This window comes from Cyclopterus lumpus, chromosome 16 (genome assembly GCF_009769545.1).
Source record: "Cyclopterus lumpus isolate fCycLum1 chromosome 16, fCycLum1.pri, whole genome shotgun sequence".
Classification (NCBI taxonomy): Eukaryota; Metazoa; Chordata; class Actinopteri; order Perciformes; family Cyclopteridae; genus Cyclopterus; species Cyclopterus lumpus.
In genome coordinates this window covers 7,322,851-7,346,246 of record NC_046981.1, presented here as the reverse complement: position 1 = coordinate 7,346,246, position 23,396 = coordinate 7,322,851, and the positions used below count along the sequence as shown (strand labels likewise).

The 23,396-nt window shown below is 43.5% G+C and overlaps 5 protein-coding genes across 8 annotated transcripts; 1 reads left to right on the top strand and 4 right to left on the bottom strand.

Moving 5' to 3' along the window:
* Positions 1–2,487: 2,487 nt before the first annotated feature.
* Positions 2,488–6,374, bottom strand: gpn2 (GPN-loop GTPase 2). 2 transcript variants are annotated; one of them, XM_034554104.1, is made up of 6 exons: positions 6,297–6,374; positions 5,588–6,101; positions 5,281–5,437; positions 4,768–4,928; positions 3,029–3,159; positions 2,488–2,823 (listed from the first exon to the last, which is right to left on the bottom strand). In XM_034554104.1, the coding sequence occupies exons 2-6, from the start codon at positions 6,005–6,007 to the stop codon at positions 2,751–2,753; spliced, it is 942 nt and encodes a 313-aa protein (XP_034409995.1). In that variant the 5' UTR covers positions 6,008–6,101; positions 6,297–6,374; the 3' UTR covers positions 2,488–2,750. The 2 variants fall into 2 exon arrangements, with proteins under 2 accessions (XP_034409995.1, XP_034409994.1); XM_034554103.1 differs by having other exon boundaries at positions 5,588–6,356.
* On the bottom strand, positions 6,011–9,107 carry gpatch3 (G patch domain containing 3). 2 transcript variants are annotated; one of them, XM_034554102.1, is made up of 8 exons: positions 8,672–9,107; positions 8,094–8,563; positions 7,812–7,986; positions 7,366–7,425; positions 7,135–7,256; positions 6,922–7,049; positions 6,652–6,837; positions 6,011–6,101 (listed from the first exon to the last, which is right to left on the bottom strand). In XM_034554102.1, the coding sequence occupies exons 1-7, from the start codon at positions 9,084–9,086 to the stop codon at positions 6,654–6,656; spliced, it is 1,554 nt and encodes a 517-aa protein (XP_034409993.1). In that variant the 5' UTR covers positions 9,087–9,107; the 3' UTR covers positions 6,011–6,101; positions 6,652–6,653. The 2 variants fall into 2 exon arrangements, with proteins under 2 accessions (XP_034409993.1, XP_034409991.1); XM_034554100.1 differs by lacking the exon at positions 6,011–6,101 and having other exon boundaries at positions 6,571–6,837.
* A 5,208-nt stretch (positions 9,108–14,315) lies between these two features.
* On the top strand, positions 14,316–15,318 carry nr0b2a (nuclear receptor subfamily 0, group B, member 2a). The gene is made up of 2 exons (XM_034554028.1): positions 14,316–14,957; positions 15,077–15,318. Exons 1-2 carry the CDS (start codon positions 14,423–14,425, stop codon positions 15,316–15,318), a joined length of 777 nt encoding a protein of 258 aa, XP_034409919.1. The 5' UTR covers positions 14,316–14,422.
* A 1,909-nt stretch (positions 15,319–17,227) lies between these two features.
* On the bottom strand, positions 17,228–20,664 carry kdf1a (keratinocyte differentiation factor 1a). Of its 2 annotated transcripts, none has more exons than XM_034554469.1 (4): positions 20,541–20,664; positions 19,172–20,235; positions 18,754–18,828; positions 17,228–17,951 (listed from the first exon to the last, which is right to left on the bottom strand). In XM_034554469.1, exons 2-4 carry the CDS (start codon positions 20,214–20,216, stop codon positions 17,866–17,868), a joined length of 1,206 nt encoding a protein of 401 aa, XP_034410360.1. In that variant the 5' UTR covers positions 20,217–20,235; positions 20,541–20,664; the 3' UTR covers positions 17,228–17,865. The 2 variants fall into 2 exon arrangements, with proteins under 2 accessions (XP_034410360.1, XP_034410359.1); XM_034554468.1 differs by lacking the exon at positions 17,228–17,951 and adding an exon at positions 18,220–18,546.
* Positions 20,665–21,909: 1,245 nt separating this feature from the next.
* On the bottom strand, positions 21,910–23,261 carry LOC117745883 (trophoblast glycoprotein-like). The gene is made up of 2 exons (XM_034554470.1): positions 23,002–23,261; positions 21,910–22,774 (listed from the first exon to the last, which is right to left on the bottom strand). Exons 1-2 carry the CDS (start codon positions 23,259–23,261, stop codon positions 21,910–21,912), a joined length of 1,125 nt encoding a protein of 374 aa, XP_034410361.1.
* Positions 23,262–23,396: the final 135 nt, after the last annotated feature.

The following is a 23,396-nucleotide window of genomic DNA, read 5'->3' as shown; positions in this document are numbered from 1 at the left end:
TACTGCTCTAACTGCTGTGCGTTACAAAAACATCCATATGCATGGCGAATGTCATTAGTGATCAGTACAGCGAGAAATCAACTCATTACATATATCTACATGTATGTTTTTGTGTATATGTGTGTACATGTAGAGTACATGTGTGGATACAACAGCTGTAAGTGTAGAGCTGTACTGCGCACACTGCAATCTATTAAATGAAACAAGTGGATTTGGCCTAACTTGCACATGAAGCCTGTATACACAGTTATAATTCTTACTTGGAAAAAAAATAAAAGCAGTAATGGTCATATCTATGAATATGTTCAGCTCAGAAATCTGCCTATGCACACTGTTGTTTTTACTGAATTCCCATCGGTGCTTCTGCGTGGTATTTAGGCAAGCAAAGGCAACGCACACAGGTTTTTCCAGAGTAGAAGGAGGAAGCCTTGCAGCAAATCAGACTACCAATGCACATTCCCTCTTATTCCCTCCCCTGCCTGCTCTGCTCTGCTCTGCTCTACCACCCCCTCTTCTCTCCTCTCTGTCTGTCTCTCACTCCAGCAGAAACACTCCTCTGCTGAGTGTGGGGGGATGGGTGCACAGGCTCCAGCTCCCTCTCTCGCTCTCTCGCTCTCTCTCTCTCTCTCACCCTACTAACATTGAACCATGCCGGGGGGGGGGGGGTGAAGGAACAGACCTTATCTACCAGACAGAGGATGCATGAACAGTTTCAAAGTCTCCCAACAATTAGGAAAATGGAGCATTTGTCCCCCTCCTCTCTTCAGTCCCAATGAAGCAGACATTTTTTGGCATCAACAAAACACACAGGGTGTGTGCACAGCATCGAGCGGGGATGAGGATTGTGTGTGCGCGTGTGCGTATGTGCGTGTGCGCGACTGGGGGGAGTTTTCATTTCAAAGAATGAAACGTAAATGTATTTTAAGACGTATGAGGCGTTTAATAGTTAGACTTGGCATCGATTAAGATGTAGATGTGTGGGTGCAACTATGTTCTTACTAACGACACACACACACACAAACGCACTCTCTCACGCACACACACACACACACACACACACACACACACACACACACATATCCACCCACCTCTAGGGGTTTTATACGTGGGGGAAAAGGCAGGAAGTACCAGTGAGAAGGCATACTTGATCACATGTACAAACATTGGAACACAATTTAACAATCTGCCTGACACACCCCCTAATGCACGAAGAGCAGAAAGCAAAAGTAGGCTCATATCATTTCTCAGCCGCGTCATACCGCACAAGGTTAATGTGATTTCCCAAAGCGGCGCGTGCTCGCAAAGTGGATCACGCTGTATTTTACAATGGCTACAACGATACATGGGAAGTACATGCACGCACACGCCTCGTGTTAAGTGCGTGTGTGTGTGAGGGGGTTGTAATGTTGGGAGGAACATTTATAATGCAGATGTTGGGTTTTAAACTGGGTTAAGAGAGAGTACAACGGCAGCAGTGGAAAAAGTAATCTCCCCCAAGTTAAAAAAGTGAGTTTGAGTTGCTCTTATAAAGACACAGAGTCTTCCATCCCAGAGACCAGACACAGGGCCAGTTGTGCAGAAACAGATTTAATGTAGCTTCCTCTCCCCGCCTGACTTAATTTTTTCTGCTCCGGCTGCTGGGAAAACTTGGAGCAGACTTCTGGGGGGATCTGGCGGTGGGATTTGTAAGCTCACGCGCCACCTGCTGGACAAAAGAGGCCTAACGCACGGAGGACTCGCTGTGGCGAAAGTCATCGCTCTTTTGAATTTGTTGGCAATGTTGTTTTCCTTATTCACCTCGTGTCTTTGGACATTATGCAGTTATGTTATTATCAGGTGTCCCATGATTTCTTTAGATTTATTGGAGTTCACCCAGCACGCTGCAAAAGAACAGAAAGATCTGCAAATGTTGCATCGTTATATCAAAAAACACTGGAATCATAGTTCATGCTATACATAGCATTATAGTATTTGGTATTACATTTGTTAAGACACCCATCTCGTTTTTAAAATGTAGAATTCAAATTAAATAGAATTCGAATTATTAAAGTATTTGACTTAGGGGTAAGAATATTACAATTTGTTTCATGAACATAAAGTATAAAGTGTTTATTTACTTATCCACTGCACGCACATGTGAAGGCATCTCGGAGGCAATGCCGATTGTCAAGTTATATTATTTTCTCTCAATAATATGCACATGGCAGGAGGACACGCATGAGGAAAAATAAAAGCCTCTGTATCATCTTTGTCACACTTCTCCAAGTCTCCAAAAGCACAACACTCTTTAATAACTAAAAGTATGCAATAGCAATCTATAACAAGCACCAAGGATTATCAACAATAATCTTTTATTTCCAGTTAATGCATTCCAACAGAGGACACATAACAATGCTCATTAACGTGACCTCCTCGTGATATGATTTGTGTGTCCTGTAAAATAAGGAGACCAAAAACATTTAACAAAACAAAACAAAACCTAAAGCATACACTTCAAAAAAATGTAAGGGCATTTATTGAAAACGTAACATCTGAGATAACTGAAGAGAAGCTCCCCTCAGTGTTCCTTACAGTGACTTTTATGAGGTGTGGTGCAACCTTGAAGCATCTACAACACTAAAATGTAGGTCCCATCTCTCCACTGCCACTGTTGTAGAGAGGCTCAGAATCCAGGCCAAGTTAGATGGATGCTGCAAAGACTCCCCTGGTATACTGGTGCTAAAAAGGCCACCAGTTGTGTCCTTTTATATTTACAGATCCATCATTTCCTCCTCCACAGTCTTTCCCCTGGTTTCAACGTATCGCTCTTGCACTCCAAGAGTACTGAGGGACTGTTAAGGAAATCCTACCAAAACATAATCACATTTTAAAATGTACATTGTAAGAGTCAGGTTACTTTAAGCACAATTCATGCCGAGTCATTATAAACACCAGAATATTCAGTCTTTCAGCCGCCTTCCGTATATCTTAACGTTTGATTTTGAACCAGATGAGTCACCGTGAGTCACCAGAGATCAGGAAAGGATACGAGTCGAACTGGAAGTCTGCCCCCACAGCAGCTGACATCATGGCCTGCAGATTCCTCTCCTCCAGGTCTCCAAAGCAGTAGCCATTGGCATTGTCGACTGCTCGTAAGACCTGAATCATGCTCTCCTTGTCCTGGAGACAGAAAAGAGAAGCATTTGAGGGTTATATATATATATATATATATATATATATATATATATATATATATATATATATATATATATATATATATATATATATATATATACACACACATATACATACACACACACACACACACACACACACACACACTCACTCCTATCAAGAGTCAGTGTTGATTTGTTTCACTTGTCAGCCCTCTTGGAGATGAGTGTGTGCAGCTCGTTCAGCCTGGGAATGTGTTTATCAAGGTATTTGGTATTTTGAGGGATGCTACATATGCATATAAAAGCCATCAAATCTAAAACTTCCTCCGGTGGTCAGAGTTTAGCATATCGTCCTTCTCAAGGTCAAAATTATGAGTTTTTGTTATTTAAATTAGCTGTTTAAGGACCATTGGTAACCTAGGAAAAACCAGTGGCTGCTTCATTTTAAGGGGGTAGAAGACAGAGCAGCTTCAAGGTAATAGTCCCATATGCAGTAATGGCACAGTAGTCTAGACTCCTTTCTCTGGGTACACAGACAGCATCATATCAGTCTCCATGAGGAAATAATGCCAGGGAGCGAATAAAGTGCTGACAGCCCACTCCCCTTTTAACAGTCCAATCCATCTGCAGAAAATTGATCCAGTGCGAGATATAAAATGCTAAAAATTATTCATGAGTTACCTGTTGAGATGAAATTTGTCCTGAGTGATTTTTAGAAATGTAATTTGGCTTAGGTGACTTAATATTAGAGTTTGACATATTCAGCTAGTTCTACCTAGTGTGGCTGTTCGGTGGGTCCTAACCCATGGGGGGGCACCCCCCCCCCCCTACAATTATATAATGACGGTATTCGTATTACGCTGTCCACTCTCTTCCCTCAGTGGCCTTTCATCAGTCCACAGAATGGAAATATACATGAGACTAACAATGAATTAGTATGTGGTGTCAAATAAGTGAACATGTAAAAATGTATTACTCTTTAAACAAAGCTTGTATAATGTAGAAACTGAGCCTTCAAGGCTTAAATTCTGTATGTATGGCAGGTTTGATGAAGCTGGTCAGGCTTCATTAGATCTGTGAGTTTGGGATTTAGCTCAAAGCAGACTTGACATTTGGTAATCACTAAGCAATAACCTGCTTTAAAAGAAAAGTGAGCTTTGTGTGTCGCCGTGTGCAATATGCAGTTGATCAGTGTTCACTTTCCTGCAGCAAAAAAGAACCAACGGCTGGTCCGAGTCTCTGTGTTATAATAATAATGGCTGCAGAGCATACATACAACCTGAGCTTTGAGATAAAATATATACAATGTTATACCTGAAATAAATAAAAACTGGTACAGCATACAACCTATATAAGGTCATTTTCATTCAATGATTCTACATTCAGAAGGTTGATGACAGCCATGTACAACCGGCCTCTATATTAGCTCGAGCCACCTTATCCCGTTCTGAATCAGGATTACACTTTCAATTTACTGAAGCATGTTTCAATTGGAATTATCGTAAAAATAATCTTATTGTACCACCAGAAGTGTAAACTATATTGAACCTGAGGGTCATTCTTTGAAATATAGAACAATAAATTATTCAAAAACAGCAACAAATGATGATACCTTTACACTGAGAGGCACGAAGGAAACGAGGCTGTAATCTTGTATGACCTCTGCCAACTTTTCATTTAGACGGTGGAACTTTTTAAAGAAGGGGTCTGCGGCGAGGTGATCGAGAAGATAGGTCAGGTCCATGACCTCTGTGTAGAAGTCAAGGTTGAAGGCTGCACAAGAATACCAATAAGGAAAACTGTCACCACGGTATATCATATTATGAATAAAATACATAAATAAATTATACGATTACATTACATGTCATTTAGCTGACGCTTTTATCCAAAGCGACTTACAGTCATGTTACATTCATACACTGTAGAACAGCTACAGGGAACAATTCAGGGTTAAGTGTCTTGCTCAAGGACACACTGACTAGGGCGGGGATTGAACCGCCAACCCCCTGATTGAAAGACGGACCTGCTAACCACTGACCCACAGTCGCCCCCGATTACAGGTGTAATCCTAAAATATACAAGTAAGAATCTATATTTTTTGAGACGGGTAACATTTGTAACTTACCCAGTTTGCCATACTGCTCAATCAAGTCCATCTTGGAGAGGATGTTGACATGGGGGAGCTCCACGTGCAGCATGGTCGACAGAGAGGTGCAAAGCACAGAGATGAACTTGGCTGGGTCTGCGCAGAAGTGAGAGTCCACCAAGTGCACGGCCGCCAGCTTAAAGAAGGAGAGAAAGGGTGGGAGAGTCACAAGACCTGTGATCTACACTGTGGTACCATTGTGCACTCACAAGGACCGCAGATGATGAGTCAGTCAAATGCTCAGGGGACGTCATCGCTCCATCCCATGATAGTTTGAGAGGCTCACCCTGAAGTTCCACTTGGCCAGCTGTGAGAATATATTCTTGACTGAAGTCTGGTGGGTGTAGAGCTCCACCTGTCCAGGGCAGTCAAACAAGAAGTAACAGTCACCGTGCTCCTTCAGCTTGTTCTCCAGCCAGTCCAGGTTGGCTTCAACGTACTCCATGGAGTAGAGGAGGCCGCCGTTGGGTCCGAGCTTCATGCCCTCCATGACGTCGTCCAGAGCCACCAGCTCCGCGATGTCTACCGCGCAGGGGTACGGAGGTCCTTCGTTTGCGGGGTCCATGTTCACCACGACCACCTTGCGTCCGAGCTGAGTTAGGAACTCCTGCATGGCCCGACAGTAGGTGGTTTTCCCAGAGCCCGGAGGTCCGATGACCACCTGGCCGAAGCGCAGGGAGGACGCTGCTCCAGCGTGACCGGACATGGTGTCAATGGAGAGCTCACATTAGACGGGACCAGGGTGTCAGAGGGGCCCACATGTGATGTCCTATGCAGGGAATCAGCCTCCAGGTTGTTACCTGGTGGGGTCAGTCGGTGTCAGATATTAGCACGCAAACGCCTGCTTAACAACCGTTAACGTTACTTTCAAAGCAAAACCTCGATACTTGAGCAGGAGTCGAGAAAACTGTGTAAGTTCATGTGTGGCCGTAGAGAAGTCGAACTAATTTACTAACTTTTATTTGCAAACGTAACAAGTACTGATGGATAATTACCGTCTGCCGCCGTTACGTTTGCATGCGTACATCGGCTGCTAACCGGCTACGCTACTAAGTACATCCGGGTTACGTAACCGAGATGTCAGAATAAAAGCTGTGTTTTTTTTGCATTTGACTGATTGAATTTAACATATTATGTGCGCCTAAAACTCCCGCTGCATCCTTAATACACACCATGAAGTTCCATAACAATATGGAGCAAGTGAAATAAAGTGATAGTAATTTGAGATATTGCGTAATCTTATATAATGACAAAATCAGCACAAGTGAATGAAAAGTTTAAAAAAAAAAGAAGTTTTAATAAACACAAAAATATGCGAGTACAAAATCTGTGGAATAACAATAATTTAACTGTTATCGTCGTGGTCCAATGGTGCCACCTGGCTGCCAGCCTCTGTACTTCAGACTAGTGTTTGGTTGACGTCTCAGCAAGGTGTCCCCTTCATCGATGTTTTTGGGTTTGTCGTACACTGTAGTGATATGAAAATCTGTCCTGGCCTTTTTTATAGGATGTAAGAAAAGTTTCTCTCCATGATACCTGTAGAGAATAAATACATTAGCATCAGGACTTAAAACAGTGTCCACTCACTGGCATACATGCAAGCAGTTATATTCTACTTACCCAAAGCCTCTTTTACAATTGGGATGTTGGCCATCACCCTCAAGGGCGTCAGGAATCCCAATCCGACTGTTTCCCAATCCTTCACCATCCTTCCAGCCCTGCTTTTCCATCAAACGACGACCAAAGCCCTAAAAAAAAAAAAACAATATCCAGAAAATGCTCTTATAGACTATGGTAGAAAAGATGTAGTCAAATAATAGCCCATCTCATTACCTTAGTAAACTTCTCAAAGCCGCCAATAGACTGACTGTGTCCAGATCCATCTTCAAGACCCTCTCTTAGCCTTTGTTCATACCGCATTCGGACATAGTCACGGGCATCCATATCACCTCCATCTGTGAGAGGAAGAGCTGGATTAAAGAAAAACGGATCCTGCACAAAAAATTCAGCTTGGTTCCCTTCGTCAATTAAGTTAATCACAGATGTAAAACAAACGTGACATACCTTTATCATAGTAAACACTCATGTCCACATCCCAGTCGTCTGTCGTTTGTTCATCAAAATCTAAAAAGAACAGGAGACATAAATGTTATTAATGTCATCAAGCAAATACACTTTATATATAATATTATTTTTAAATCATAAATGTACTTTGAATAGATTTTGACAAGTTCTGCACACATCAAAGTTGATCTTTTAATATCTATTATTGTAATAGAAAAGTGGATGTTAGTTTATTCAAATTATGTACAAACTAACCACAGCTAAAAATTATTGTTTTGGTTTGACTTCCCATAGGCATGCTGGCTAATGTAAACATAAATCAGATAAGATGCAAGATAAGATTATGTTTATGTGTAAACCTATGTTATTATATATTTCAAGAGGTACATATAAAAGAGCTTCTGTTGGTAAGTGTGGAAAACAGCATGATTGATTTTGTTGCGTACCTCCTTCTTCCTCCTGCCAGTATTGGGCGTCGGTGTAGAACACCAGGCCTGAGCCGCCCTTCTCCCACTTCAACTCAATTTTCTCTTCAAACAGCCGCTCTTTGCTTCGCTCCTGGCTCGTTACATCCTCATGCAAAGCCTCATGGCGCTCCCACTCCTCACAGTAATCATCATCCTACAGCCAACAAAATTAATACTTGTCAAACTTCAGTGAACAGCCTACAGATGCTGTTAACTGTGCATTTATATTTTACTCATAAATAGGAATGGATTTAAACCCACATCATCCGCACAGGACTGTGCATCCTCCTCCTCCTCCTCCTCCTCCTTCTCCTTCTGTGGCTCTTCAGTCTCTGTTGTTGCCGTGTGATCAACTAGCAGCCTCGGTCTCGAGGATCGAGGGGCCAAAGTGCCCGGTCCTGAAATTTCATGTCCAGCAGCTGTTAACACGGTCTCTTCAGTGGCTGGAAGAGTCCAGGTGTCCCAATATTGGTACGGTACGTTGCCGTAACGACGGTTGGAGCTGGTCTTGGGGAAAGTGAGGCCCAGCTTGCGGATGAGACGCGGAGGCAGTCGGCAGGACTGGATGAGCTGCAGGAACACTTTCACGGGTGTGCCTACGTTCCCATTCTGCATCAGAGCTGGTGGATTCAGCTCGGAGAGACTTTTGAGGTCGGCCTCTGTGAAACTCTCCGTCAAGGACACCCGGTGGCGCTGCTCGTGCTTTGATTTATAGGGGAATGACCCATCATCTGAAAGAATATTTAAAAAAGACAAAATACAATTTGATGTACAAGGAGCAATAAAAAGAAGCACATTTCGAGAAGAATGACGTCACCGGTATGCGCCGCTTCACTAACCGTGGTCGCGTGCAACCTTTACTCGTCTAATAACACAACGTCTCGCCAGCCAGTTCCCCTTCGGGTCGATCCAGTGATTCCCCGCATACATCCGGACGAGTCTGTCGGCATCGTGAGCACGAAGCGAGGCGATGCAACAGCACGTCTTGACCTTCTGCTTCTTCGGGGAGCCGGTGCGCGTTACCGGGTTGGTGTCCGGGGATTTGGAGCTGCCCTCCTCGCCGTCACTACACACGGGCTCCCCGGACACCTCGGGCTCCCTGAGGACCTCCGGTCGATGCCGGTAGTGAAAACACTGGAAACCGCCGCTTTCTATGAACTGACTGAAATAATTCCTCAAATCCGCGGAGCGTAAAGCAACAGGAATGTTGCTTATTGCCAAATACACCAGAGATACGCTTTCAGAGTCCGCCATGATTGTTTTCTTTTCTGGACGGCAGACGTCATCAGAAAGGACGTCACTTCCGCTTCCTGAGACTTTTTTGCTACTCCATAGAATATTCTTTATATTACACTATTATATCGTTTCTCTATGACCATTTCCCTTATTTTATATGGAAGGTATATAGAAAATATAATACATATATATATATATATATATATGTACACTTATATCATAATAATAATAATACTTTGAATGTATATAGCGCTTTTCTAGACACTCAAAGACGCTTTACATAAGGCATAGACAAACATAACAAAACTAAATAGAAAGACAAGGAGCAAACAAAACAAACAAACAGAACATTTCAGGTAAAAAGGAAAAAACTGGAGAAGCTATGCAGAATGAGTCATGTAGTGGAGGGTAGGGTGCAGGGGTTAGCAGGTGAAGGTGAGTTTGAAGAGATGGGTTTTGAAGGCTTGCTTGAATGATGATAGGGTGGGAGCCTGACGGATGTGGTTGGCGAGGGCGTTCCAGAAGGGGGGGTGCAGCATCTGTGAAGGCCTTGTCACCCCAGGTCTGCTTGGTCCTGATGGTCTTCAGAGTGTTTGCACTGGCGGACCTGAGGCAACGGATTGGGGCTTAAAGGGGGAGGAGGTCTGAAAGGTAGGGAGGGGCCAGGTTGTTTAGGGCTTTGTAGGTGGTGAGTAATATTTTAAAGTCTAACCTGAATTTGACCGGGAGCCAGTGAAGGTTGCGTAGGACCGGGTTGATGTGTTCATAGCGGCGGGTGGAGGTGAGCAGTCGAGCGGCAGAGTCCTAAACATACTGAAGTTTATTGAGGATTTTGTTGGGAGAGCCGAAGAGGATGCTGTTGCAGTAGTCAAGTGTGGAGGTTATGAGGGCATGGATGAGAATTTCAGTGGTGGCAGAGGACAGGGAGGGCCGGAGGCGTGCAATGTTCCTGAGGTGAAAGAAAGCAGTTTTGGTGATGTGGTTGGCGTGGGGTAGGAAAGAGGGTGGGGTCGAGGATGATACCGAGGTTGTTGCAGACCTGGGTGGAGGAGGTGACGATGGAGCCATCAATGTTGAGAGAGAAGGTCTGGGCTGAGCGGGTGAGGGAGTTAGGGCCGATGATGAATATTTCAGATTTATTGCAGTTGAGTTTGAGAAAGTTCTGTTGCATCCATGATTATATATCAGTGAGACAGGCGGTGAGAGTGGAGTGGGTGACTGAGGTGATGGTCTTGGAGGAGAAGTAGACTTGGGTGTCGTCAGCGTAGCAGCGGAAGTCGAGACCATGACGACGGATGATGTGATCAAGGGGAAGGATGTAAATGATGAGGAGGAGGGGACCAAGCACAGAACCGTGGGTATATATATGTATGTGTATATTATGAAGTATACTGTATACTATCATACATTTTACAGAAAAACAAACAAAGACAAGCAGAGTTCAATGGCAAAAGATAAAGGCTACTGATATAAGATACATGATCTCTCTCTCTCTCTCTCTCTATATATATATATATATATATAGTTTATCTGTCATGAAAGTATGCCATCTCAAATATCAAACCATATATCCCAAATAATTACAAATAAATATAATCTCTGATGGTCTTAGACCTCTGTATCTATGTGCATTGTTGTTTCACCATGAAGTTTTTGCAGTCCCTGATATCCAGGAAATTAGTGATAGTGATGTACATCCAAGGATAAACAAAGAGCAGTTTAGCCAAGACAATGTGTCACTAGTCAGACCCAAACGCTCTCTGACAATAAAAAAACAAACCAACAAAAACTGTACAAAGGGGGGAAATAGTTCAATCCTTAGTACAGGCATTTTTAGAAGAGATCGCTCTTAATGGTTCACTGTGGGAATCTACAAATACATTCATTTTTAACAAGCAACTCACTGAGCAGAACATTGATAGTGATCCCTGTCTCATTGATAAGATTAAAAGTTAAAATGCTAAACGGAGAAATTTAATCGTGAGACTCAAATTGCAATTTAAAGACAGCGTTTCTGGCTCTATTCTTAAATTACATACAGTATCTTTTTGAGCAGGACAAATGACAACATGTTCTGTCCTTTATGAAACACAGTACATTTTTAACCTTGTTGAGAAAGAGAATCACTAAATGTACTCAGCCAGAGTTCATTAACCCTAGCTAACTATACTAACTAACTCTTTGGCCTTCAACTCAGCTTTTTATCATTGTGTTTGATAGTAATAGGCAGTAAAACTAGAATGGAGTGACTGTACCATGTCATCACTTTACACACCATATTACACACTTATTGTGCATCAGTCATAGCCACCCTGCCTTGTTGAAGTCCATGCTAATCATCAAAAGTGTCGTACATGTTTGGAAATTACAGGTAAAAAAAAAAACATGACACCAGATTTTCTAATCGACTAATGAGTCAACTTTCAAACACATATTTCATACACACAAGGGCCCTGCTGTGTCTGGGTAAGCACTCCCACAAATAGATGCACCAAATATCCAGTTGTTCTGGAAAATAAAATACATATAAAAAACAATGAGCAAGGAAGAGAAGATCTATGTACTATGACCTGTCACAAAAGACACACATTGGTCTCTGCACAGAAGTTTTGGCCTCGTTCATAAAATGAAGATAATGTTTTAGAATTAAACTGTGGCACTCAGTATTGTTTACATTTCTTTTCACATACCAGTGCTGATAACATAACCATAATATTTAAAATTCCATAAAAACAAAAACACTTCCTGCTATTGAACATTCTTAAATGCCAAAGTCTAACCTAGCGGAACTTATAAACAAAATAGTGTAATTCAGGAAATATCTAATCAAAGGATAACTAAACAAGACTGGGAATCTGACCAATCATTCAATACCAGCTTTCAGTACCGTCACTTCTTGGTTAGTGCCTAAAAGGTTTAGCATTATGTTAGTTAGTATGTAGCTTTTGCTTTTCCAAGTACTAGCTGGCGGAGCACCGTCTAGAAGTAGAGTCATTGAAAAGAAAAAAAGAAACAAAGGGAAAACCTTGAAATATGCTGTGCACATGTTTACAAATTGGAATGGCCGTTTTTATATTGATGTGTTTAACTTTATCTCAAACGCCTGTAAAATGCAAAGACACAGGATGAACCATTTCATTAGTATTCACTCTGATCTCTCAAGTATTATATTGTGAATTTCTTTTCAGCAATTTATTCTTAAAGTTATTGACCTAAAAAAAATCATTCAAACTGTATTGTTGGATTGGATCTAGCTTGTACTTAAAGTTGTGGTGTCTCTCTAAATTTTTTGGTGAACCTGAAAGAACAAAAAATGTGAAGTCTAATAATATTTTCCCACCAGCGATTGAAATGACCTCTCGCCACGCTGTCAGACTAACTGCCACCTTTGGGTCGACGACCTTCTGAGAACAGAGTCAGGTAAATGAACCTTCGCTCTATTAGCAGTAGGTCAGGGTCAAGTGCCAGGTCAAGTATAAACAGAGAGTTCAATAACCTGTACAAAATAAAATCAGGGGAAGAGCAAAAGTCAATATTTTACCAGAAAAGCAAACGGTCTTTCAGTGGATATGTTGAACCAATTATCTTCAAAATTATGCAACGGTTGGCCTTTTATTTATTATCATAGTCTTAACTTGATAAGGCTATTACAGTCAAGTGTACATTTCATACATTTTATAATTTGTATGTATTTCAATAATCTCTTTTTTTCAAAGGCCAAGACCTCCTGAAGGTGCCAGCCAATCACATCATGTTCACCGGTTTCCCTTGCCTGATCTCAGAATACAGCAGGATATGAAGGCCATTTTATTTTTACTGTCTTGGTGGAGATAAGCGTCCGTCCTCCGTGTCCGTCTCTGCCTGCTCCAAACGTCTATAAACACAACGCTTATCACAAGCGTTTACAACTAGCCGCCATGCTTCATGAAGCTTGAGGGCTTTCTGGCGGCGTTACAAGTCACTTTGCTGAAAGGATCACATTCGAGAAGATAACTTTGCGTCTTTTTTTATCACGCATTCGAAGCAGAGGTCCATTATGATTTAGTCACATCTTACATGAATGACCACAGTAGTGTATCATAATGAGATCACTCCAGGAAATAAGAGGAGGTGAGTAACCTATTCTGGATAATTTGTTGAAGGGATAAAGAGACTGACGAAGTAACACAAACATTCGGTGGCGGGTGCTGCCAGTAGTGTCTGGCTCATAATCTCTTTATTGCAGTCATTCACTGAACTGTCCTTGACTCCGCTGCCCTCTGGTTCAGGTCTTATTCTAAAACGTCCACAATGATGCTTCCAGCAGGTGACCCCATAAACATATGATATGTTATGTTTGAGGTCAGCTGTCTATACAATGTGGAACACATTTAGTTGGTTCACGGGGCTAAATGTTTAAACCAAAAGGACGTGTCATTGAAAATGAGAAGTCTGTTTATTTGTGACAACAATAAAGTAAGCTCATTAGCGTATCAGCTTCAAGCCTCCGTGCCAGGCACAGGGAAGATAACAAATGAGGGTTAACCAATTTAAATGACCACTGGAACGCTGTGTACCGCCTGTTACCGATGTCATAAACTGGAGTTCCTTTCTTATTAATAGATAGATCGATTGATCGATAGATAGATAGTTTTTAGACTTTATTCATCCCCACAAGGTTACATTATATACAATAAAATAAAATAGCAGGGCAGAACATATTACATTTAAGAATTTAAATAATAAAGGAAATGAAAAATAAAAATGCAAAGTGTATTCAGTGTATCTAAGTATTCTTTATTTGTTTTAATCAATATCAAAGGCAAACTATAGTAAAATAAAGAAAAGAAAAGAGAATGAGCAGTTTTATACGACAAATTATTTTTTTTTAAATTCCAGTCCTGTTCCGATGTTAGAATGGATACATTTATTTTTAAAAAACTAAAAAAAACTTGATACACTTCATGAGGACACAACTTACAGGTCAATGGCCCCGCTCTGCTTTGGCTTCTTTCCAGTTCTACAGGTGTGAGCTGGCAGTCTGCAGTCCTTGGTAGCTTGGTACTGCCTGGGTTAATGACACCGACTACAAGATAAGGCCCAACCCTCTCGATTTCCAGGCGTTACTCCACCAGATCCTTTTCATTGAGAAAAGCTTATCAGTTTCCCAGGGTTATTCCGTCAGTCACCTGGCAGAGCGCATGGTTGTTTTTCACAGAAAGTGTATTGACAAGTCAAGGTCTACTTAGCGGGGCGGGTTGCCCTTATAAATACAGGCACACTGGAGGAAGCAGCAGTACTCACAAGCTCTTGCAGAGCCCATCTGTTGAGAAGTCTCTTACATTTACCTGCACAGATCTCTACAGCCTATAAAAATGGATAACAGGTGTCATTGTACAACCAACACCGACACGCTTTCGAATCCTATCCTCTACAACATCCTGAGCCAAATGGATAGCAGCAACACAAGCCAAAACGGCTTCAACTACAATTCAATGGCTCATAGATGCAACTGTGAGCTGCGACGGACAGTGTGCTTGAGAAGGCCATCGGAGATCTGCAAAGAAGCGTCAGCGGTTCTGGTCAAAACTGTCCATTTCATGAAGAACTTACCTGCTTTTAACCAGATGCCACCAAACGACCAGTTCTCACTTCTCAAGAGCTGCTGGGCACCGCTCTTTATTTTGGGTCTGGCCCAGGAGCATGTGGACTTTGAGGTGACGGACACACCGGCTGACAGCATGCTGAAAAATATTCTCCTCAATCGCCACGATCGATATGAGATGGAGAGGGAGCAGCCCACCGTGGCCGGTGTCAGCAAACTCCAGTCCTGCCTCAAAACGTTTTGGAGCTTGGATTTGAGTCCAAAGGAGTATGCGTACCTCAAAGGGATCACAATATTTAATCCAGGTATGTATTCATTTGATGTTGGATGTAGAAATCAGAACAACGTGCTGGAAGAACACTGCAAACACTGCATTGTACGTGTATGTTTCAGTATTTCATTTCTTGCCTTTACGCCCCAACAGATGTCCCAGATTTAAAGGCAGCTCTGTTTGTTGAAGGCCTGCAACAGGAGGCTCAGCATGCCCTCAGCGAGGTGGTCCAGCTCCTTCACCCAGGGGACCGGGAGCGCTTTGCTCGAATCCTCCTCACAGCCTCCATGCTGCAGAGCATCACATCGAGCCTCATTACTGAACTCTTCTTCCGGCCCGTGACCGGCCCGGCGGATCTGCTGGAGCTGTTGGTCGACATGCTCTTCTGCAGATAGAAGAGGACAGCTGGACTGAATCCAATGATTTTTTTTTTTTTTTTTTACTGTTGCTTATCGTTGACCAACCCAAGCAATGTTTTCCTCATGACATGGAGGAATGCCTGAAAGTGGAATGTGACTTGGTGAACAAGAGACTGTGAATTATTTACATTCACATTGAAGCTCAGGTCACTTTAGGCCCAGTCTGAAAATCTTTTATCTGCTGAAGTTGAACGATTTGACCTTTGACACATCAACATACAGAACCCACTGTATCTTATGTTGAAGGTATTTTCCGTTTGCTTCAATGTTGTAAATAAATGCTGTGATAACAGAACATTTCAAATAAATATATTTTTATACGTGAACGTAATAGTGAAGAGTTGTTTCAATCTTTTAAAAACACTCACAGCAAGCCAGAATATTGGTATTTAGTACCAGGTGCAGCACTGGATAGAAACACTCTGTTATGGACATCTTCAACCCAACAGCTCATTTGGCATGTCCCTCATTACCGACATGTTGTGCAGGCAAGTATCGCTCAAGCCTCCTTGTTTTAAATTATTTTCAAGTTGTCTCTAGAGACACTTAAAATATGGGAAAAGTTGTTTCAATAATATGAAAAGCCTCCGGTGTGACAGGTGTTTTTTTTCCGCACACATTTGTAGTTTTAAAATGTAAAATGTAAGGCTTAAACCCAGTGAGCGACAGTCTGTCATCGTTAGTGTTGGATGAAACTCAGGAGAAACTACACACATGCGTTCACCTTCATGTTAAACCCAAAGGGAAGGGTTGCGTAGCATATCATTGGTGAGTATATTTATTTATAGACGTCATAATCCTGTGAAAGGTTTACCACCTAACACCAATCTAGAAAGACTGAGAAATATAGGGAAGTAATCCCCCTTTCATGTTTCTGTTATGACCACAAATTACAGTCATTTCAGTGTGTTTTGTCTCCCTCTCATGGAAAATAGTGAAAGTCACACGTTTACGCTTGAGAAACTATAATCCCACAGAAGCATTCACGAGTGAATTAAACCTGAACCCTGATACACTTGTCACATACACAAATGTTTAACAAAATAAAAGTACTACGCAAAACAATTACCACCGTTTTGAATGCACTAAAGTGGATTAAATATGTGAATGCTGAATTAACTATCCGAAGAAACTTAAAAACAAAGCACACTGTTAACAACCTGCCCGCTAGATATTTGATATAGAACGAGCCCTCTCCCAGCCTGTGGTATGCTAGTTGTGAAACCGTGAGCTTTTTTCACGACACCTCATACAGGTAAAACAGGAATGTGCTGGCGGGGGCAGAGAGCCAGAGGAAACGGGGTTACACAGGGCAACTGCATTTGACACAGAAGAATTCAAATGAATAAGCGAAACATCTTTTCACCTATTTTCAGGAGAAATTAGTAACAGACATTAGTCTTCACATTGGTTTTCATCTTTGGTGCCCATGATAGTAATATGTAATAATTTTCCCAAGTGGACAACATGTAAGGGTGCAAACTACTTTTAAGATTATATATATATATATATATATATATATATATATATATATAATTAGTTTCATAAAGTTCAGGATAAGGTTTAGATTGTTTTACTTTGCGATAAATGACAAAGACAAAGCCCAGGATTTTATTTCCTTTTTGTCAGAACCCGCCAAACAAGTTATTTCTTTTGCCGAGGGCGGAAAAAGTCTTCCTGGCACAACACGGTGACCTCGAGGAGATGAGCTTGACAACAATAATCCAACGAGATAAAGAGGAGAATTAGCTAGTAGGATAATAGGATTTAGTTTGTGGAAGCTAAAATATGAACTAGAGGACATCTGTATTTCCTTATTGAATGCACATGAAAAAGGCATAAACAAGCTTTTTTTTATTTTGTTAAAAACAAGACTTATCTGTGAATTAAAAAAAACTGTGGTCAATGCCACAAATGGTTTAAAAACCCAGACAGTAACATTGACATTTAAAATATGTACATCAAAATATGGCTTAACAATGCAGTTTTCAGGTCAATACATGCTTTCAAGGAGTCTAAATGGCAGGATTCAAAAAGCCCATAGGTACATATACATAACAATGGCTTGCATAAACAATCACAGACAAGAATGAGGACAGTTACGTTACCACCAGTCTCTATCCTCTGGCTCTCACTGCTGAGATTGCATGGAGTGTAGTCATGTTTCTTTTTCTGAAAACAACTTGAAACATATGTGTACGCATACAAATACATACACACTGGCATTGTCTTTCCCTGTGTAAAAAAAAAAAAAAAACTAAAAAGAACACCCACACATCAATTGTTTCCTCAGTGGGTCATTTGCTGGAGAGAAAAAAAAAGAAAAGTCCACAAATTTAAATGGCACTCCAATAGCAAACACTAGCCGGACCACTAAAAGCAGAAGTAGCACCGCCCCTGGTAACAAAAAGGTGCTCCACTCAGTAACAGCAACAACAAAAATAATAGCAGAAGAATATCATTGTCCATCTGATTGGCTACGTCTCTTGTCGGTACAGGTACGACCTGTGTCTGTGTCACCCTTCAGAGCAGAATAGGAGCGCCTGAAGAGTTTGCCTCCGTGTTGTGATGGTAGGGCGAGTAGGCTGTGGCGGTGCTGGAGGAGTAAGCTGTGAGAGATGGAGCTTTATTTAATATCCTGAAAAAACAAACACAAAATATAGCCGCCCCCCCCCCCAATTTCATGCACGAACGTAAAACCCGGGACACCGACACATTCCACAAAGTTGTGGAAGCACAATGTGGCGTGCCCTCATTCAGAGACGTGTAACGGGACACGCCGTCCTTTTAACCGCCTCTCCGCGGAACAACAACGGACGAGAGGCCGGTGCGCATTAATCCATCTGTAACCTGAGTTGTCGATATGTGGCGTGTATATTTATTGTGACTCGACCTGCTGCTCGGAGCGGGTGGTGTAGCATGACCGCTGAGCGGGAATGGAGAATGAGGCAGATTGATAGGTGGGTGTAAGGTGGCAGGTAAGGGAGGGGGGGGGGGCGTCTAATGAGCGAGGGATTATAACATATGTGGAGAAAGGGGCAGGAATGTGAGGCTTTTACTCGTTAAAGAGGTGTGCGTGTTGATGGGAAGTAGAGAGGAAAAGCCTGCAGCTGCAGCAGGTACAATAGTTGGCCTGAGCCCCGCGCACCGATTCACCGGGGTGGTGATTATACCTCAGTGACGAGGATGAATAAAGACCTCCATCTGCACAATGCATACAAATATTAACCAAATTAGCTGATTACTCATTTGCACAGTTAAATACTGTGCCAATAATTATATATAATATAAATATATTATTAAAAAAAGTGTCCCACACTTGCACACTCTGGTGCCCGACTTGCACACTCTCTCATCCAACTAAATCATCATACTTGCATCTATGTCAGCCAAAACCAAAAATGCACTCACTTCTCCCGCTGTAGTGCCTCATTTTCCTCGCCAACTCGTCCGATGGCGTCTGCTCCGACACTTTCACCTCTGGAACTGTAGCGGCGGGGCGAGAAGACAAAGTGAGCGCAGGCAAACAAGGAGCTTCAACAGACATCAATGTACTCTCATTTCAGGATTAATCCGGTCACTTCGGCTATTGCGCAATACGCATTCCGAGACGGTGTGGGCCTGTATCAACTTGCCTCAGATTAATTAAAATATTATTGTTAGGTCATTACCTGGTGTATTTGTGCGACACAAGCAGCGTTGCAACAGACACTATGAGAGGATTGCTATATTTGCTATGTGGCAGCCAGATGGTGGTAAGAGTTATCATGCAGCATTTAATAAATAGTCACGCAGCAGTAATTATTAATGATAATTAGTTTAGTCTTACAGTCGCTGCTGACGAAAGTGTTGGTCATGGTCTCGTTGCCACTGTCAGGGAGAGTCCCGTCGCTCCTCCCATTAGGCCGCTGTCCCGTTGACGGATGGCTCTTGTTCCTCTTGCCCTTTCGCGTGCTGATGCGGATGACGCCGTGCACGAGCTTGCACTCGGCCTCCTGCTCCTCCAGGTTGTAGTCCTGAGCGATGCTGTAGATGAGCTCGCTGATCTCGTTGGTCTTGCGGGAGAAAGAGGAGTCAGAGGTGCACTTGGCCAGCTGGTCAATCTGGTGCAGGGCGTAAAGCTCCAGCAGCTTTTTGGTGATGAGGGAGTCAATGTCTGTGCCCGTGTCACTCAGGTCGTCCAGGTCATAGTCATCGCGGGACAACAGGCTGGTGTTGCTCACAGGCCGCTGGCTTTCCCCTTTGCCGGGCGTACGGGTTCGTTTTGGGGCAGCAACCGGATACCTTACCGTCTGACCGGCGATGCGCACATCCGGGTAGCGGAAGCTGTCACTCGCGGGCAACTTGGAGGCTTTAGGAGACTTGCTGGACTCCAAAGGGACACCACAAGTGGGATTGGTCACAGCCATGCCATTGGGAGGGTGAGGCTCAATGCCTGCTTTAGGGGGGTGGTCCGTGGAGCTCTCGTTAACGGGCAGGCAGGGCTCTCTACTGCCATAAAATCCACAGGTCAGTACGCAGCAGATAAGAGCCTTACAGCCAGTCCAGCCCATGGAGGCGCAGGAGCCACAGGCATGTCTGCTGGCAGGCGTGGTGTCCGCTGACCCGGGGATAAATCCTATAGTCTCTGAGCCTCGACCCGTGCCGTTTCGTGGGTGGCCTCTGTTGCGACCATACTTGTTCTCCGAATACCGGGTGTGGTCAGTGTTGTGCTCATGCATATGCTCCCCACGAGGAGCCTTGGAGGCGTCTTGGTGGGGCGCGTTGTCCCTGGATATGGTCCGGGCGGGCCGGTACTTGTCCGCCCTGGAGCTGGCGACGTGGTGCTTGTGGTGGCGGGACACCTGGGGAGCCCCTGTGCTGTGGCCAGGCATGGCTCAGAACACCTGGGACCTGGTGTGGGAGAGGCACGTTCAGAAATAATAACCAGGTGTAAAACTGCCCACGGACGTGCAGCAATAAACGTTACATGAGTAAAAGAGATATGTCGTAAACACGAGCTCCCAGTGAAGCAACCTCCGCCGGAAACTCGGAGAATGTAAATAAATAAAGAGTGCATTGATTGCTGGCCGGGGTCATTATTTGGCCCATTGGGTCGCGCGCTCTAAAGCTCGCCTGGCCTACAGTGCACGTGAGGGGGAGACACACGTAAGACCAACACTCATTCAACATTAAAAACGTCTTTCATTTGGACTTACCGCATAAGAGGAAACACTTTTGTGGTCGTCTTTTTATCTCAGATAACTTGTTCGGCGAGCACACCGCGGAAGTCTCGCGGAGAAAAAAAAAAACTTCTGCCAGCGCTTCAGAAGACAAACAAGGAGGAAAAGACGGATTCCGACCGCCCTCAGAGCTCCCGGTGACTTGACTTCCACGAAACAACACGCTTCACTCAACCCGGAGTCGGTTTCCTCGACCGAACGACTGCGACGCGGCTCATTCGCGTCGTCTGCGCTCCTCGGACACTTCTTGTTGTGCTGCCGTGAGTCTACCAATGTTTTGGCTAATACCTGCGGCTACAGCTAACCCCAGAACCGACACCCACCCACAGGTGAGTCGTGACGTCACGCGAGGCGGGCGTAACAGCGCAGGAGGAGGAAAGAGGAGGGAAGGAGAACCGGGGAATCCAAAATGCATCGAAGGAGACGAGAAGGAGACGAGGACGGCTGCACACACACATATACACACACATATACACACACATATACACACACGCACAGCTGCACAGCCAGCAGGTGTTTTCCAAGCAATATCTTTCATTCTGCCCTATTTTCCCTCTATTGAAACACTTAATCACCCACTCTTTGAAGTGAAATAGTAGGGCCACCTTACCGGGAGAACAATATGAGTCTGTGCAGCGTGGTGTCGTGTGGTTGGTCGCACTGCAGACCCAATAAAGCAGGGGCACAACAAATGCAACAAAAGTTAATTAATTTTTTTATAATAATCATGTAAATACAAGTTGCATATCATACAGTATATTGCATGCATATTCATTTGAATATTACTGGACTACATGTTCCATTCTGGCACAATACAGATACATAGTCATTGTAATTAAAGTATTAACCTGATTAAATAAAACTCACTGGATGTCTCTGGGTTCAAGTTTCTTAGGTCAACATAGATGTGTTATGTCTTTTATTCTGCGGTGTGTTAAGATCATAAACACAAAAGACAAACATAAAAAAGTACTACCAAAAAGCTAAGAAATTGACAAAAACTGAGACATATAGACTGTCAAATGTATTTTCAATGTAGCCTATGTACGTTTTTAGACAATGTCTGATAAACTACTATTAAAGTCAAGTGCCTGGAAAACACAAAGGCACTTTTAAGGTAGGATTTTATCCGTTATAACTACAGTAGGTGCAGGAAGCTAAAAAAAAACATGGTAAATCTACTAGCTAACTAACTATTCACATCTGCATTTTCCTTAAATGCTTCTAGTTTTATTAAAAGAGCATAGGTTCACAGGTGGAGAGGTTGCCAGCTGTTTGACCTGTCTGTCTGCAGGAAACTTGACAATACAAGAGTCACTTGGCCGCTGGTGGGGCAGAGCTAATCCTAAATTCCCTTGCTGCCACTGTTTTCCGCAGAGATGTGCCTCAGTCGAGGATCCGAGTCAATCTCGTATCGGTGGTGATACGCCTCCAGAACCTCCCGACATGCATCTCTCATGTCAACGATCCACTTCTTCATACCTTTGCGATTCAGGTAGAGCACGAAGAGAAAGACCATGCCCACAAGGCCCAGCACCAGCCCGAGGAAGACATAGGAAGTCTGCAGGGTGAGGTCCAACACCTCTGCTTGGACTGCATCAACGCATCCAATGGCATGCACACGGAGCCCTCGCAGACGGGTGTCACGCAGCCCTCTCGGTGAGGCGCACCGTACAGCGTCCACATCTACCTGAGCTGTCGATTCATTCAGCCAGGCCACAAAAGGACTGATCTCACAGGAGCAGGTGTAGGGGTTGTCCCCAAGGAGGATTCGGATGTTCCCGAGCCTCTGCAGTTCTTTCAGAGCGTCAGCCCCGAATGTAATGAAGATGTTGTGTGTGAGGTCCAACAGTTCCAGGCGGCTCGTACCAGAGAAGGTTCCTCTGTAGACAGCCACCAGAGAGTTGTTGGTGAGGAAGAGCTGCTGCAGGTTGGGAAGGTGGGAGAACATCCCAGGGGGCAGCAGGGCGAGGTGGTTCCCAGAGAGGTCGAGGCGGAGGAGCCCCCTGAGACCGCCCCAGCGCAGAGCCGTGGTGAGGTCCGTCAGGGCGGTGAAGTTGTGCAGCGAGTGGCTCAGGTTGAGCTCCTGCAGAGGACTTCCAGGTATGCTGAGAGCTTCGGGGTGAATGAGGGCCAATTGGTTCTCACTGAGGTCCAGGAAGCGCAGGTTGAGGAGGGCAGAGAAGCTGTGGGACGCCATCTCCGTGATCCTGTGAAGATGACGGACACTGTAACATCTATCCTGAGATATTTAGTAGAATTTCCATGCTTGGACACAACTCACTGTACTGTCACAGTAAACGAATAAAGAAAACATATTCAGAGAAATAAACATTATTTGGGCTATTTATTAGATAGACATGAAGAAAGTTTGTCATATTATCCAAATATGGCTCAATATACATGAATGGAAAAAAACACACATTGACATTCTCACCTATTATTGCTTAAAATGATGTTGGTGACATTCTCCATCTCTGTAAAGGACTCAGGTCCAACCTGGTGTATATTATTTCCTGTGATGATGACTGTCTTGGCATATCCTGGCGTGCTTTGTGGCACCGCGAGCAGATCCTCAGAAACACATTTTACTGTTCGAGTGACAGCAAAACACTCACAGCCAAAAGGGCACTCCAAGCACTGGTATGATGCACAGAGAAGGATTCCCAAAAACACCCGGACAGCAAAAATCCACATCTCTAAATGATGTTCAATTAAACATAGAGATTAAATTGAAAGCATAAAAGAAGAAAGAAAGAAAAACGTCACTCCGTGTAAATTCTAAACACGGCTTTTCTTTCTTACTAACTAATCAAATGCTGCAGAGGAGAC